This window comes from Sminthopsis crassicaudata, chromosome 5 (assembly GCF_048593235.1).
Source record: "Sminthopsis crassicaudata isolate SCR6 chromosome 5, ASM4859323v1, whole genome shotgun sequence".
Lineage (NCBI taxonomy): Eukaryota > Metazoa > Chordata > Mammalia > Dasyuromorphia > Dasyuridae > Sminthopsis > Sminthopsis crassicaudata.
In genome coordinates, this window is record NC_133621.1 from 113052954 (window position 1) to 113071342 (window position 18389).

The following is an 18389-nucleotide window of genomic DNA, read 5'->3' on the forward strand; positions in this document are numbered from 1 at the left end:
GGAAACTATCAAATTCCCATTTGAGAGATGAGGGAATTGAGGCCTCAGTGTTCACCTGCCTGTCCTTAGTTTCAAAGCTAACCTTAGCCATCCTTCTTTGCCAAGTTCCCCCTTCTCCTTGACCACTGCCTCTTCTCCCAGGTCTACCTTATTTTTCTAGTTCAATATTCTTTAAACAACACCTGCCATTTTAGTTTTTATATCACTGGTACCAACAAAAATGCTCTAAATGCTCTAAACTTAGCCAAGTTTTGGAAGGGAAGGGTTGTGTATAAGGTGTGAAATACTACCTTATTTGGCCCTTCAACCCACAATTCACATAGCTACTCTAAGGAGACCAGGCTGGCCATTAAGCAACTGATTTTGAACAGGTTTATTGAGCAGATCTCTTTGGAAAACAAACAGCAAAACACTGACAAGGTACATGAATACAAAGTGGATATACTAGGCAAATTCTCCTATGCTCTCTACTGCACATAGAAAACCAGGCAGGATGGAAAAACTGTTCTGTTTCATGTACACCAGACTTTAAAGAGATACCTGGAGCAATCTAACAGGGCTGTACTACATAGCCACAGGGCAAGGCAACAGTGTATGGCCCAAAGTCCATTCTTTAGAATTGCATTAAAGTTTCTTAGTGTCTCCTGGTATATATCACAGTTATTTACCAACTCTCCCAATTTTTTGAAGTTAAAATGCTTTTTTGTGTCTTCCTTTGTATATTAAGGAGACAGCTAGACAAGATACCAATCATTTCAAATGGTCCCAAGTGGTGACTTCTCATAAGGACAGATATTGCTATGAAATATGAAAACCTCTGGGTTTACATCCTGCCCTGACATGGTCTAAGTTCATGTTTTAAAAAAAGAGCCATGAGTACTTTTTGGAATTATAAATCTCAAAAAACAAGTTGGTTTTATTCCAATTTCAGATTACTGAGGGAATTAAGCATGATTCAACACTGACTCCAATTTCTAACTTGTCCAGCTAAGAGGCCCACAATCTTCCTGATATTTGAGGAAGCAACAAAGTTGGAATTCAAACCTTTATCTCCTTCCCTCATCCCCTTTAAAGCAAAAAAAATTCAATAGCATAACTGTTGAAAAGAGGGCCTTTTGCATCCTAGTTCAGGATCCTATGAGCTATAGACTTCTTTAGCTTCTGTAAACATGGTAAAACAAACCCATTTTGTTTAAAGAACTGAGTTAATGAGTACCAATTTCCCCTTACCTGTTTCCAAAACTGCTGCAGCCAAATAAATGTTCAAAAGAGTAAATGGGGACTCCAACTTTAGTGATGACATGAATACTTGCAAAAAGTCAAAAGAAATACCTTACCTGTTAAATAATGTTCTCCCTTGTATCATATACCAATCTCCTTTTCCTTAGGTGATAGGAATTCTTTGGTGGTTATAGGGGAGGAAAGAACATCTACTATAGAGCAGGTGTGTGTCTGAAAATCACTCTTTAAATTTCTTCCTATCTGTGCAACATAAGGATCATAAAGAACTCCAGAAGTTACAGAAGTGAGAAGAAAACTAAAATGAAGACAATGAGGTGAATAACATCGTTTGAAAGAAAACCAAGGGCTACAGCATGAGGTCAAAAGGAAAAGAGGCTGACTTACCAATTATAATCAGTCTGGTTATTCTTAACTGTTTATCCAATGGAACCCAGACACTTCTGCTCATTCTTCCCCTACAATTAAACACTTATTAGCCCTTTCCCTGAAAAAATGGGGATAAGGGCCATTGACAAAATTGAAAATATGTTTCAGACAATGCAAAAATATTGATTAGAAAAGGATTTAGTGTTTCAGGCTGTTCCCACTGCCATTACTATTAGCTTTGCATTCCAAATAGATACTTTGATTGAGAAAACTCCATCTCACGTATATGGTAACCAATGATAAAATTTTTCTCTCTTTTTTTTAGCTGTATTATCAATGCAAATTAATACATATTTTCAATTTTATGTCACTGGAAAAACTGATCCCCCAAAGAAAAAGGTTTCCCTTTAGCCTATGAAGAATGATTAAATATTTAATTTCCAGTCTTGTATAGGCTTATAATTTTTAAAGGTTTTAGAAAATACTTCATTAAAATAGCATCTTCCCATTCACAGATTAACATTAAAACAGTCATCTTCCTATTCACAGATAAACTACAAAGTAAATTCAGATTCCTGCATAAATAGGTGAATTCTTTGTTCCTAAGAAGAGAAGACTGATTCTAAATGAGAAATAAGTTAGGTGCCTTAATTTTAAAGCATTCTACAAATAAAGGTTGATATTTCACTGTTGAGGCAAAGATAGGAGATGTGCAGATAGACAACACAACATTAAGTGTTTCAAACAAGACATTCCTACTATCATATGCCACCAAAAATTAAGGCCTGAAGCCAAACCCCCAACCCAGATTCTAAGATCAGACTTGAAAATTTCAGCTTTGCAAAAAAATTGGCCTAACCCAAGCTGTTCAGCTAAAATTCTGAGTGAATGTATATGATGTGTGATTATAAAATAATGGACTGATTTCCTTAAGCCACATATATTTGTCACACTTACATTCTACATCTTGATAACCCATGTCCAAGTCCTTCTCCAGTGTCGTGTAGGAGGATGGAAATTTAGGGCTACACCAGGGTGAAAAGGCTTTTTGTGGTTCACAGACTCCTATCACTCAAAGACCAACCTGCCTAAGTTTGTAGAAGCTCATCACCAGAAAAGAGTGGCCACTGGGGGAATTTTCGTGGCCTCAGCAATTCATGAAGAGTGTCGACTAAGAGATTTTCAATCTGGAGCAAAAGGAGATGGTACTAAATAACAATGACATTTAAGATCTTTTGAAGTACTAAAAAGCATTTGTACCCACACACACATGTCTATGTATGTGTGCATATCTTTATATCATGTCATATGTAAGTATGTTTATTATTGCACTTAAATTTGTAGATGGCAAATAAGACATTGTGAAGGGTATCTGAAAGAGGCAGAGAAGAAGCAGACATATGCTTCCATGCAATAGGCACTAGAGTCAAGGTGATTTTGCTGGTTAATTATATAATGAAATTCTTTGCAAACTGTTAAATTAATTCCAATAAGATCACTTAAACACTATACTATACACATAGGCTCAGTGGATAAGAGCACCAGGCCTGGAATCAGGAAGACCTGAGTTCAAATGTGGCCTCAGACACTTACTAGCTGTGTGACCCTGGACAAGTCACTTAACCCGGGCTTGCCTCGGTTTCCTCATCTGTGAAATGAGTTGGAGAAGGAAATGGCAAACAATTCCAGTATCTTCACCAAGAAAACCCCAAATCGGGTCACGAGTTGGACACAACTGAAAAACAGCTCAACAAAACACAAATGGTGAAATCTTCTGATATGCAGTCAGAAAAGATGTGCTTAATTTGTGGCTCCCATGCTTGAGACTACTTAGCCAGCCACTTCAAATCAGCCCATTTAGTCTATGAAACAGAGACAATAATACATCAAGTACTTTCACAGGGTTGTGGTGAAGAAAGCACTTCGTGTCTCTTAAAGCATTATATAAGCATGGGCTATCATTAGCAAGAATTGTGTGAATTAGGCAGCATTTCCAGAGATCTAGTTACACACATTCTTCCACCTATTTTTTATTAGAACTGACCAAGGGATGGAAGGGATCCTTTTTACAAGGAAGCCAGGTATAGACTGGTGCAGTGCAGTCAATGAGCCTATTTTGAAGCAAAAAAGATGGAGGAAGTGCTGCTGTTCTTCTGTTTTCTGGTACTATCCAAGGGTCTGCCAACAGAAGGCTTATAAATGAGAACAAATCAAGACTGAACCAGACCTCTCTATCCAGTTTTCTAGAGTAGTTGTCGGTTACATCTACAGAATCAAAAGGTTGGAAGCTGAAGGATCATTCTTTGGCCTTAATAGAAATATCATCTCACTCATTCTCACTCATCCCACCTGCTCGGGCTGGCAAGTTGCCACAGAGCTGCTTCCTCTGAACTAAAAATGGATTTATCTGACTAGCCAAGACAGGGAAATAATTCTTTTAAATGAAGCAACTACAATAACAAACTATAAAAGGCAACTATTATGAGAAAAGCATAGAAAAGGGTAAGATCTACCATATAGTTGCCTCTTTCCTTTAGATACCCTACATTAAAAGGTAAATATTTCTAAAATTAAAGCCCAAACAATTATTCCAATACCACAGAACAAAAAAAAAAAAAAAAAAAAAAAATTAAGTCTTCACAACAGCCAAATGAGATGTTACAAAAAGGCTTGAAAGATGGGTTAAAACAGTTTACAGTTCTACACTTCACAAAGTTCTCTACTCTTTTTCCTAGATATTAGATGCTTTTAATTTAACTCTGAGACTATTTTAAAATACATACATCCTTCAAGCAGTTTTTAAAGTGAAGATAAAATTATTTTTAAGAATTGGGGGGGAAAAAAGGCACTTAAATGGAAAACATGTCCCAAATCTACATTAGACCTAGGTGCCACAACCCGGTCTGCATTTCCTGTGTTTCTTAAGCACCTTTATTAACTCTGTATCTATATGTCCACTTGACTATGATCTATCCAATTATTATCTAAAAGACTAGACAAAGAAGCAAATTAGAAATTCAAGTCATTTTCCCAAATTTAAAGAAAACTAAAAATTCCAGATAAAAATGAAAATGACATTCAATTGCATTCTTCCCCCATGGTGGTTTTTAAATGACATGGTTTCCCAGAATGGATTAACATACTGATTTTGGCATTTCCCAGCTCTTAACTAGGATCATATGACTCAGAGCACAACACATGTATGAACAGAAAGAAAAGCAGAACTATTCAAGGGAACAACCAAATGCCAGTTGGCTTTCTAGAGGGAAAATCCTATTGCCTGAGAAAAAAAGAGGCTTGTAGTCCAGAGCCTAAAAAGCAGCAGATTACTAATAGCAAATGGCACCAATTCTGAGGCCTGGAAGAAGTTTTAAATGAAAGAAAGCCAAAGCTCACATTTCAGATCAAAGACCAAGCCTGAAGTCTCCAAAAAGGAAACAGCTGCAGGTTATCCTTATACATTTTAAACTACAGGACCCTAGAACCTCATGATCTACTTAGTAGTACATTATAACTTTTAAGCAGTTTGCTTAGATCCACATTTCACCATGAGGTGAGAGAGAGGAGACATTTAGAAGAAAAAACACTGAGAAGACAATCTAGTGTTTTTAAGTCATTCTAGCTTTGTCTGGCCCATAGTGCCTTTTATCTGGAATGTTCTTGATACCCTGGTCTTCAAGAACAATATAGAGCATATCCATCCACAATGTACATACAAGTTTTTAGATAAGCCAATATTTTCCATTCCCCAAAGGGGTAAACAGGTGAACAATCTATTTGTGTTACCCTTCCATCCAAAGTCAAAATATGTATTTGGACGTCTATATATAGACTAACATGTCAAAAAATTGCTGTAGTTAGGAAGATCTACTCAATCAAATACCTCTTTAGAAATAATATATTAAAATGAGGCATTAGGGAAAACCAGGTTTCAACAGGCACCCTTTCCATGTTTCCTGAACTACTGGGACTTGATGATGGTGTTTTAAAGTAGGAGAGCTCTAGCCTCCTGTATTACACATAGCAGCTGACTATATGTTCAGAATTTTCCTGAAAAAGAAGCTTATATTTTTATCTTGATTCATGATATTTTAAAGAGATTTTCTGAAATCTAACTCCATCTCTCCTCTCCCCCACCATTTCCCAGCAAGAGGGAACTTAAGGAAAAAGAGGAGGGAGAAGCATCTTTAGGGGAAATTCACACATTTCCATAAACTTAAAAACAAATTTACAGAAAGGCATCTGATGTATTTTCTGAGTAAGGCCTTGATCAGGGTACTCAATCCTCTTGGTAGCACACTCTACGCTGCCCATAAATAGAGAAAGAAGTCTCTTTTAAATTAGTATTTCCATGGTGAATGAATAGTCCAGAAACCCTCATTTCAACCGCTCAATGAGTCCCTGTGTGAGTCCAAGGTGCAGAAGTTGTGTCCGGGAGAGATTTACTAAGTGAGGGAAGGCCCCAAGCAGTTTCTCCCATGACAGTTCCAGAAGGCTAGGTACCACCAGCCACATCTTAAATAATGACCCAGTCCGTTTATTTTCATGGATGTTCACCACTCCTCCATGAATGTACATGCAACCAGCCTGTAAACAGGACAAATAGAAAAGTACAAATTAGATGAAGAAAAAAGACAAACCAAAGATCTAACTAGTGAAGACCCTTGTTGGAAAAGATTTTTATAAAAGGTGAAATCAAAATGAGATTGGCTATCAAATCTCATGAACAACAGGGTATCCAAAAAAAAAAAAAAAAAAAAAAAAGAGGTATGGCTGATGTGCATTAATAAAACTGTGAATATTTAAGACATATCTCTTACAAGGTTGATATTCAGGAGGATCATACAAGACTTTAAAAGTCACGTAAGTCCAATCCCCTCATTTTACACATAAGGACACTGGAGCTCAGAGAGATTATGACTTGTCCAGAGTCAAAGAACTAGCAAATATTAGAGGCAGGATTTGAACCCACCAGTGGATCACTGATTTGACAGAGTGAGTTTTGTATGGATGGATCTTGGAATTAAGTGTTTTGTTTGTCTCCTAGATTCAGGAATTTAGCGAACCTTGGAGGCAAGCTTCAAAGCAATCTTATAAAGGATTTTAATCTGCTTATATTAGAACTTCTTCACCACATATCTATAAACAAATTACTTTACCATCCAATCTCACACAAGTAATAAAATAAAAACTTACCGGTGTAACAGCTGCACAGTGGAAATAAACTGGCTCAGGCATAACAGCTGGAAGCTTTACCCACTGGAAAGTTTGCAGATTCAATTTCCAGACATCTCCCAAAATCACTTCTCCATTATAACCACCACAAACAAATACATCTACAAAGGAAAGAAAGAGCAAATTAAATGAACCAAGCTAGCTCAATATTTATAGCAGATTACAAGACTTGCTATGGTAGGTTTTATTCTCATGCCATCTGAACATGGCATAATTTTGTGAGATAAGGCTGATGAAATGACTGGTAGGAAAGCAATATGGGGAAGACCAGGTATTAATAAATTTTTTTTAAATGTCCACAATATCCTAAATTAAAGAGATTATCCAATCTACACCAAAGGTGAGTAGAAGCATTCACACAAGGGTAAGCTTAACTGCTTCCACTGCTTCCTCCTTAATCCAAAAGTCCCAAAAGAAGCAGTCCCTGGCTTTCTTGTAGTCCCCTGGGACACTCTATCAATATGTCCTAACTCAGATTATAAAGTGTTTTGAGACAATAAACTATCCTGTTCCCAGGATCAAGAATAGGAACAACAACACGCCAAAGTGAAAAGGTGTTAAAAATTTGTAATAGAAAAATTTACAAGGATATGTAGTCATTTTAAGTTCTCTGCAACAATTTCATGAATGTGAGCTAGAACCTGAAGGTCTAATTACTTTTGCAGCATTTCTATAAGATAAAGAACAAAAATCTTCTGAATCCCAAGAAGAGTCTATCAAAGGTTCATCATTAGTGAAGTCAAAATAGTCATTCAGTTATAATTCAACAATAATGATGACAAAAATTGAAATAACTTACTCTTTAAAAAGATTTTTAAAATTGTTTTTAATCTACTTTTTTAGTTTGAATTAAAAAAAAAACCTTAAACATAACAGTTTGACTTCAGTCCTAATTAGAATAGAAATAAAGTGTTAAAAGTTTGTCCATCTTCCTGTTTTGTTTTTCTTTTTAAACCATCAGTGAGGGGCAGCTAGGTGGTGCAGTGGATAGAGTACCAGCCCTGAATTCAGGAGGACCTGAGTTCAAATCTAGTCTCAGACACTTACCACTTCCTAGCTGTGTGACCCTGGGCAAGTCACTTAACCCCAGCCTCAGGGAAAAAAAAAAAAAATTCAACCATCAGTGTTTTGGACTGAACTCTACAAATCTTAACCCAAAAAGCATAAGCAATTTATGAAGGGTTTTCCATACTAAAAACAGTTCCTCCATGGATGGTATATTTTTCAGCTGTGCTGACTAACAAACAACGTGGAAAAATACTACTTTCTATTTCCTGAATGACAAAGTATCATTTTTAAAGCTAACAGTTCTATCTGGTACCAGAAAGAGATTTCTCCACTCCTATAAACTATTGCTTGGATTCTCCTATTTTCAATTAGTCACTCACTCATTGAACACAGAGCTAGAAGTAGTGCTTAGTTTAATATCCTTACCATTTTTTATTTGTACACAACTGTGACATCTTCTGGCTGCAGGGAAACCTGACAAAAAACATACATGCAAGAGAGCTCTATTATTCAAATAAAGCACAATGCTAATATAGTAAAGAACATATTATGAATTTCTCGATTAAATTAAGATACACAAATTAATTTCTTTATTACATTAGGAAAAATGGCAAAGTGGAATAGCCTCGGTTATCCTAGATTTATATAAGGAAACAATATATAAAATATCACAAATATAATATATTATTATATTTATATTATATATAATATAAGAGACCTCAAGAGTGGAGATCCCTAATAACCAGCATGACTCTGATGTGATAAAAAGCTAGGGAAGCCACAGGGCAGGTGTTCCTGTTCTCTACAGGTTCTGATTTCCTCAGAAGTCTTTATCTACAGAGAATCATACCTGTAAGGTTTTCAGAATGTGGTGGTCAATTATTCAATGCCCAAAGATGAAGAAATGAAGGCCCAAGATACAAAGATGGTGAGAAGCAAAGTTGGGATTAAGCCCAGGTTCTCTATCTAACAGAAGGTTTTAAATACAAATTTTCTCAATTCTGCTCCTTCACTTCTGTTATAGAATTCAACAATTCTTATCAAAAACATATCTCTCTATTCAGTGGCTGAATGATGGAAATAATCTCCATCTGACTCAGACCAGGGCTTTTAAAACTTTTTCTATTCACAATCCTTTTCGTCCAAGAAATTTTTATGCAACCTGTGTACATAAGTATACAAAATAAGATATATAAAGCAAACATTTACTGATAAAAACTTCCTAATTTTAGGACCCCTACATTCAGTTTCACACCCCCATGTGGGGTGGCAACTCACAATTTAAAAAGCTTTGCTCTAGACCATAACTATTAACATCAATCCAAATTAAATATTAAAATATTAAGCATCCTTAATTTAGTAGAACCAATTAAATCTTTTCCCCCCTTAAAAACATTCAAAAAACAAATTTACTCAAGGATGGAGAATCAGCATTTATGATTTACCTATTTTTTCATGGGGTCTTGTTGCAATTTCCTCCCATGTGTTCGTTTCAAGATTGTATGCGTGGATCTTGAGAAAAGGAAACACACAGATACACATCCATAAAGACATCCTTAGTAGAAACAATGATAATCACTTGTGACTTTGGATGTCCAATAAGTCATATTTTAATGTCTGTCTGTATAAATCCTTTGCATTCTGCTGAAAAGCTTTTCTGGGCCTTGCATCTCTCTAACCTATCCTCACTCTTAACAAAAGACAAAGACAGTCATTAAAGTGAATCGTTTAAAACATAATTCATCTGCAAGATGTGTAATAATGAAATTTTCTCTGGGTTAGAAAGCAAAATCTTCTAAATCTTAAGATCTTAAATCTAAATCTTAAGGATTAAACTATAAATCTTAAGAAATCACCAAGGAAAAAAGAATTTTAAATACCCCAACAAAGGATAAGGATTTTTCTACAAAAATTCATTTGGACTTAATTCTCTAAAAACTCCATAACTCTAGTAATTAAATCCTAACATCATAATCTAACTGAATTGTACTTTCCTGATTCTATTCTCCAATGAAATTAAGATCGAACCATACCATAACCATAATTTAATTCCTTCCTATATAATTCTCCATTAGAAAACTAATTTTTCCCCTCTTATAACAATGGCAAAAGTATTATAGCTATGAGGCAACAGGACACTGATCATCTCCATTCATCAATGAAATGTAGTTTTAAATATTAATTCCCTAAGGTATCAGTTTATGAACCCCAATGCAGAAGTTTAATTTTCTTTTTTTTTTTTTTTTTTGGTCATATATTTAATATTAAATAATTATTAAAATAGACCAAGATGAACCAAAAAGACAAATGAGTTAAATGTGTTTCTATCTCATTTAATTGACTCTGTCATTTACCATCTTTCCCATGTGCCTTTGGGGTGCAAGTCAAGAAGTTTAATTTTCATTTACTTCCTAACAACAATCTAAAATATAGACCAAAGGGGGACAAAATAAAGGAAATAAATAAGGTAAAAATAAAGTATTATGGTATCCAGATTGCATCATATTTCTATGCATGCAAAGGCAGAAGTTAAGCTCTTGGAAAACATCACAATTTTGTTATCAAAATTGTTTCTAGAAAAATGAATTCTCAGTTATACATAGTAGTGAGTCATGTAAATTATTTTCTGTGGAAGCTATAGCCATTCAGAATAACCTGCATTCTAGAGAACTCAGAAGGTTTTATGCCACTGATCCTAAGAAATATGCAAGAACATGGAAATCCTAATTCAAACTCCAACTCTGCTAAAAACTTACTGGAAGCTTCTTTCAATTACTAAATCTTCAAGTCACTTTCTTCATCTTTTCTAAGGAAATATATTTCATAAAGCATATTCAGTTCTTGCTATGTAACATAGCAGAAGCTGACCATTTGATGTAATACTATTAAAGAGCATTCTGCACAAAATGAATGTTCTAACACATTAGTGACCAACCCTCTAAAAAGCACAGTAATCAAAGCTAAATTTTTTGGTCTGAAATATACTTCTTCAAACCCTTCTGATCTGAAAAGCTTTTTTTACCTTATTTAAGGGATAAGCTGTCCAGGAAGTCCCACCTCCCAAGATGTATATCCTTTGCCCATCGTGTGCAATTTCATGTCTATATCTGAAAATATCAAAAATAATTAGAAGAAAAGTATTTTTGTTGAAATCTAGTTGACTTAGGTTACAGATCATCTTTCAGGTCACATTATTTAGAAAGTCAGAAATCTTAAAAAACATGACAATTTAAAAAAAAAACAACCTGTTTCGGACACTAATGAAACATAAGAGAAAGAACCTTAATAAGCTATTTCAAAAATAAGATCAAGTTGGTTTCTAGGGAACTGGACATCATATTGTAATTGTTTTCTTTATATGACAAAACAATTCTCTAGTTATGAGTCAAATAAGATAACAATGAAAAAGATTCTTGCTCCTCCTCTATGCCATTTTGACTAAGTAAGGCACTTTAGGAGGAATTAGGAAAAAGAAAAAAAAAATTGTTATTTAATTGAAAAATTTGAGTTTATGTGAGCTTAATTTTAAGAACAAGCAATTACTGTATCAGAAAAGATGAGGGGAAAAACAGGGTTTATATCTTAAAAGAATAATGTAATGACTACTATTATAGGTATTTAAATTTTTGTATCCCCTAATATTCAGCAGTATGTATTGCTCAAACTAAGGGTTTAGTGAATATGTGAAGAATGAATAAGTGAAAAAAATGAGAGCATTAGGGATACCACTTATTTGGTTACTATTACTACTAACTTTTTCTTCAAGATTTGTTGGTTTTTTTTAGCATAAGAATTCCCATGTATACTGAAAATTTTAAATTTTCAGGAGGGATGAAACAGAAATGATTCTCCCATTAAGGGAAAAGTATCATTCCCATATCAGAAGACTACTACTTTCTAAGTTGAAATCTCAACCAATTTGCTATTCCAAATACAGCTAAAGGGTTTTCTTTAAGCCATGCCCTGACAAGGAACAAGAAAAGTTTTAGCAGCAAATGCAAAGTGTATCTTAGAACTTTACCTCTCTTCTGGCAGATCACAAGATAGGTTGTTTGGTTTTAGCTGTATCCATTCCCGGGTATTCAGATCTAACCGATGTAGGTCTGTACTGTAAACATAGCCAGTTGTTCCTCCAAAGACATAGAGGAAGCCATTTATAATAGCCATTGCCTAAAAAATTTTTTAAAAGAACAAAATTCATCTATTAGTATCACTGACTCAAGTTAACTATGTGTTTGTACTACAGACAGAAACTGGCTAAGAAGCTATAGTAATAAACTATCTAGAGAATCAGTCATCTGGTGATGACTGATGGGGGTAGATAATTAGGTAATGCACCTAAGTCAAAGGGTATAAAGTGGTATAAAATTCAGAAGAAAAACTAAATTGACCTCTAGGGAGAACTTAAAAGGAACAGGTCTGGTAAAAGAAAGAACAGGGTATGTTAATGACAAATGCACACCAATGGCTAGTCTAAGACTAAATCAAAAAACACCCTAATATGTCTTTTTTTATGTGAAGCCTATGGACTTCTCAGAATGTCTTTAAATGTATAAATAAAATACATAGGAATACCAAGGAAACCAATTATAACATATACTGATAAAAAAAATTTTTTTAATGTTCACAACTCTGAAGATAAGAACTTTTCACTAAAATTTAAGGATCAAACCAGAATAAGGAAAGATTATAACTGAAGTCAAAACAAAATAGTGGTATAGACGTAAAACAATAAGATGCATTAGGACCATAGCTAAGGTTAATTACTTAAATGGAGGTTGCTCTGACGTCCTATTCACTAGACTAGCTAGAATATTTTTTTAAAAAAATTTTTAATATTCTAAAAATAAGCCAAGAACAATGGAATGTAAAGTGAAACATTTTGTCCTTTGGGAAATATGACTCCACAATCCAAAAAATACTTCATAAGACTTACCTTGAGACAAACTCTACTGGTGAATGTAGTGTAGATTAGGGCTGTCACACAAAGCAGAGTAAAGATAGGTGCATTTTAAATAAGGAAAGCAGATATAAAAGGGTAGATGGATGGCTCATTGCACTTAAACATTCCTTAGCAGTGACAAAAACACACAGATTAAAGATAGGGAATTGATAACTAAATGTGATACTCAATATAAAGGCACAATTGCCTAGTCCTTTTAGGCAGAATTTGGTTGGAGGGTTATTTAGTTAGCAGCCAGTGGAAATCCAGAATTATCACAAAGATAATATAATTAGACAAATTACTATTACTGCAGGAAAATCTGACTGTGGGGATGAGGGGGAAATATCTAACAATCCTGATGGCAAGTGATACAGCAGCATTACTTTATATTTGTTTTTTTCAACTTTGAAAGTACCAAGCAAAGAGTCCCTCAAAGTATGACACAAATTAGAACATTTGGTCTGAGATAACTAAGCTTAGAAAACCTATTAAGATATCCTATAGAAAGATCTTGGCCATTTTGGTTGTGATGAAAATTCCTTGAGAAGGACATGATATAGAGTATTCAGGCCACAGATATGGTTGGTGACAGGCACTGAATTAGCAAACCAGGATCTTGCTTGTAAATTCAGTCAATCCTTGGTGCTCAAAGTCAGAGGCATCAAACATAACAGAGTCTGGCTGGAATTAGATTATAAAATATTCTTAGGAAACATTTAAAAAATATAATGGTAATAATATCTGGTTTTTGAAATCAATATGAAGTCTCTGCAGGGGGATCCTGAGTGGTCCTGATTTCTATTTGACTTTGATCCTACATTATCTCAGATTTTCTATTATCAAAAATGGAAGAGATGTGTGGTATTTTGGAAAAAGTAACAAGGAAAATGTTATTCAATTAAAAAAATTAATTCGACTACACCCAAAAGCCTATCAAACTGTACATAACCTTTGATCCAGCAGTGTCTCTACTGGTTCTGTATCCCAAAGATCATAAAAAAGAGAAAAGAACCTACATGTACAAAAATGTTTATAGCAGCCCTTTTTTAGTAGCAAGGAACTGGAAAGTGAGTAGTTGCCAATCTGTTGGAGAATGGCTGAATAAGTTGTGGCATAATGAATGTTATGGAATATTATTGTTCTATAAGAATTGATCAGTAGGATGATTTCTGAGAGGCCTGGAGAAACTTACATGAACTAAGTGGGGAGGGGGAAGCATGTGGGAGAGGTATTCCAAAAAGATAAATGTTTTTGACTGCCAGCCATGATCTTGGGTATCACTACTACTGTTAGCTGACAATAAAAAAAAAAGGCTAAAGATCATTTCTTGGGGACTTCCATTATAGAATTGAATGAGATGAGGTGAGATCTTTCAAGACAGTTGTGAAAATCGAGTAAGGCTTCATCTACTCCAGAGTTTGAGTAGGCCTGAAGGACTCTGACCATTGAGTCAAGGGCATACTTGAGGCCCCTTCCTGCCATCCTCCCATGACATCATTTCCTCCCTATTTCAGTCAAATATGGGCAACTATGTACTTATTGGTCAAGTTCAATTTCTTGCCCCAAACCAGATCTGGAGTTTAGAATGTAAGATCCTCAGCCAATGAGGATAAGGGTCAGTGGTGGGAGGGATATTTGCATTAGGGATTAAAAGTGTTAACCCTGCCCCAGAAGGTGCTTCTTCCCTTCCATTGTCTGCTTGTAGGTGGGATGCCCTTCTCAAGAGAATGTATAATAAACTTTGCTTTGCTTCTAGAGATCTCTCCAACTTTTTTCATTAAATAGTGACCCCTTACCATTTCTGTATCACACATAATGAAGTCATATTAGTTCAAACTGTGCCTTTTCATGAAAACCCAAAGAAACAAGGTGATGTGATGTCGATGGTATCTTAAATCTCATCAATGAGTGACAGAGAAATAGGTAAGTAATTAGAAATTGGAAGAGTTAAGGGGCCAGAAACTGAATTTACAAATAAAACTGCTAAGAGCATTTATTTTTTGACAAGAAAGACTAAATTTTATTGTCAAACTAACCTAGAAAACTAAGCAAAAAAGCAAGAAAAATCCATTAATGACAAAGTATTGCTCAGGAGCCTTGGCAAGAGTACAGACCTAACAAAAAGCATCTTTGTTGTGGCAGAAATGACTATGATGAAAACACAAAAGAACAGGGAACTAAGGCTTCTAGTTCTAGCAGGTATACAGTACAAGGAGAATGTCAGTAAGCTGCAAAGCACACTGTTTTTGCCAATGCCTAGTGAGATAAATCTGCATAAGATGAAGATAATCTTTGCACTATAAAGATAAAATGAAGAGGAATGCCTGCCTTCTCTCTCCCTTATCAGGGGAAGAAAAAAATGTTCTTTGAACAAATAGAAATACAGAAAAGGCAAAACAGAGGGAAAAGAATTTTTCAAGACTACCTAGTCTATGACAGGAGACAAGAAGGATGAAGAAGTTAAAATAATAGGTAGGAGGTTCTTCTTACTATAGAGATGGGTTCTCTGAGAAAGTAATATTTTTTCCTTGATCAAGAAATGACGGTGAGAATTTACAGGCACCACTATGAGAGAGAGAAACCACTACACGTCAAAGAAAAGAAAAAACAAGGAATGAAGGCTGGTAACATCTGACTAAATAGAGGATTAAGTGCTCTCATATTAAGCTATAAAAATACAGTAAACTAAGTCAGAAGGACCTGAGTTCAAATCTGACCTCAGACACTTAACACTTCCAAGTTTGTGACTCTGGGCAAGTCACTTAATAATTGCCTCAGGAAAAAAAAAAAGTAAGCTACACTGTTTTTCTAGACCATATACTCAAAATAGAGAGCTTTGAAATTGGACAAACTCTAAAGCCAGTTCCCACAGAGAAAAAAATGACAATGCCAAAAGGAATATAGAAAGCATTGCTAAAGAATATGAAGAACTGGATGAGAAACTGAATGTGGCACAGCAGATCTGTGAAGTCACTGGCTAAGATAGTATGAGGACAGAAAGGCTGTGTCTGATACCAAACATCATTCAAATTCTCTTACAAGTTAGAAAGTAAAACTTTATTTTCCAAATGAGGAACCAGAAGCTGAAGTACATAAGATTGTCTCCAAATGCAATATTTACTCTATGCTCATTCTTGGCCAGAAATAGAAGGATTCTAAAACTGTCAAAAATAATTTGCTAGAGATCTGCAAATCTCATCCAAAGAACTTTAAACTGAAAACGAGCCCAGTACAGGGGTGAAGAGTAAAACAAGCTCATATAGATTCCCTAAACTAGGGAATAGCAGATATGAGGTGAAGAATATCAATCTATAAAGGAACACTGAAAAAAAATACCGAAGAAGGGAGGAAGAAATACAACTCATGATATTATAAAAGCACCATGTGACCTCATGCACTTAAAATGTTTACTTATCATGCATGAGTAGGCTACAAAGTACAGCAGATACCTTAAAAGGATGTAAATCCAATCTCTTTTGAGACACATCAAGGCAGAATTCTAACTGGCAATGACACTGTGACCCCCTGTATTTGACTTCTGGCTCTAGTATGGATGGCAATCAGGTGGCACAGTAGACAGAGATCTAGGCCTGGAGCCAAGAAACCCTGAGTTCAAATTCAGCCTCAAATACTTCCTGGCTGTGCGATTCAGGGCAAGTTCCTTTTCTCATATATAAAAAGAGCTGGAGAAGGAAATGCAAACTATTACAGTATCTCTGAAGAAAATCCCAAAATGGGATCACAAAGAATAGGAGTGAAATAATTCTGGTGACCCAATGCATGACCTTGAGAAAGGTATGGGGCTGCCTCAGTTTTACCTCTAAACTAATAGGGGAGATTAAGCTAACAACTGACTTCTGAGTCCTCTGGCTCTACAGCTTTACCTATCTGAAGACAAAAGGGAACAGATTTGTTCTGTTTGGACCCAAACACTAGTAAAGAACACTAGGAAGTGGAGATCAGAGGTACATTTTGACTCAACATAGGGAAAACTGTCTAACAATTAGAGCTGCTCCAAACCAGAAAAGGGCCTCCTTATAAAATCCCGTATTACTAGAGAGATTCAAAAGGAGAGTCAGGATGACTGCTTGTTGGCCATCTTATAGAGAAAATACCCATCCAGGTAAACGTTGGGCAATGTGGCCTCCAAGCTTTCTTCCAATTATAAATTTTTTTCACCACAAATTTAAATGGCTTGTGACTGGAACCAGAAGCATCAGAAACTGCTGTTTCTAAACGTGTTTCTAACACTGTGTTAGTGCCCATAACTTAGTAGTTAACCATCAATGACATAATTCCAAGGGGAAGACAAGATCTTTTCTCAATTATTCAAGACTATTTTGATTAAGTTTCCTAAATCCCACCAATTCAAAACAATATGGGGATAGCTAATGTATCAGTCAGGCAAAGGGAGCTCAATTTGTATATGGAAATGTTGGCAATGGGTTTATTGATCCTAAAGGACTAGGGAAATAACGGCCAGAAAGCCAATCCATTTCCCCATTCTAAGCCAGTTGTACATCTACAATAGAGGCCAAGTATCGACACAGATGGGACATCACTCATTTTGATGGGGGTGATGAAGTTGTATTGGCTCATGGTCAAGCCATGATACAACTGAGACTGAATTGTGTTAAGGGGAGGATAACCCAGTGGCTAGTCCCCATCCTAGAATTCATTGAACCTTGATCTGGTATCACTGGTTTATTATTAATACAGGCAGTGTCAAACCCTGACCAGTTTATCCTTCACAGGATCACTCAGATCTATGGAAGCCAAATCAGCTTGATTCTATTCCAGATCCTGAGAAAGAAAATAGCATGAGTCAACATATTCCAATATGGAGTCATAAGCTCCTCTCCTGTGGGAACTCCTAAAAGCTCACATGTTTCAGCACAAACTTTTCATATAAAGAGCTGGGTTTTTTTATCCTACAAGTTTGAAGCCACTCTCTTAATAAGGTAATTTTTAAAACAGTCTGAAGAAAAATCAAAAGGCCCAGAATATTAGTGAGAATGAGAGCTGGACAAGAATCCTAATCAGTTAAAACCAACGTGGGAATCTGATTATGCAAAATTTGTTACAGGCGTTTTATGAATTGTTTTTCCCCCTCCAGTAAAGGGAAAGAAAGAATGACAGATTTTTGTTCCTTAAAAATTTTTTTTTTCAAAGAACAAACCCTATTCAGAAGTTCAATTATTGCCTTGGATTTCTCTGGTAGGTTAAGGGGGCATTCAAGGCAGAGGTTAGAGTTGGCAATGGATAGGGCTTCTGTAAAGAATCCACACCAAAGGAACTGCAATTTCCTCTACCTTCTGCTAAATCGACACCCCTGTGGGGTTGTTCCCCCTCTCAATGACAGAGGAAGGTTATGCAGTGATAACTGGCTGGGCTGAATTAAGATGTTGGCTCTAAGAAACTATAAACAGCATTTTCAAAGCTAACTTACAGATGAGGTAGTTCTATAATCAATGATTTCACCATCAATGGGAAGTATAGGGAATGATAAGTAATTATGTGACCCAGCCCACCACCAGAAGGAAAGTTGAGTAAATTACCAAGGAAGACACTAAGAAAGCTCCAAGAAGTAGAG

The 18389-nt window shown here is 35.6% G+C and overlaps 1 protein-coding gene across 3 annotated transcripts in view; it reads right to left on the reverse strand.

The window, feature by feature from the left end:
• Positions 1 to 358: 358 nt before the first annotated feature.
• KLHDC10 (kelch domain containing 10) overlaps positions 359 to 18389 on the reverse strand; it is a 65413-nt gene continuing 47382 nt past the window's right edge. For all 3 annotated transcript variants that reach the window (XM_074267939.1, XM_074267940.1, XM_074267941.1), the window contains 6 exons: positions 11873 to 12021; positions 10874 to 10958; positions 9297 to 9363; positions 8278 to 8325; positions 6805 to 6944; positions 359 to 6195 (listed from right to left, as the gene is read on the reverse strand). In XM_074267939.1, coding sequence (XP_074124040.1) covers positions 5986 to 6195; positions 6805 to 6944; positions 8278 to 8325; positions 9297 to 9363; positions 10874 to 10958; positions 11873 to 12021 — 699 coding nt within the window. In that variant the 3' untranslated portion in view covers positions 359 to 5985. The remainder of the gene's footprint in view (positions 6196 to 6804; positions 6945 to 8277; positions 8326 to 9296; positions 9364 to 10873; positions 10959 to 11872; positions 12022 to 18389) is intronic.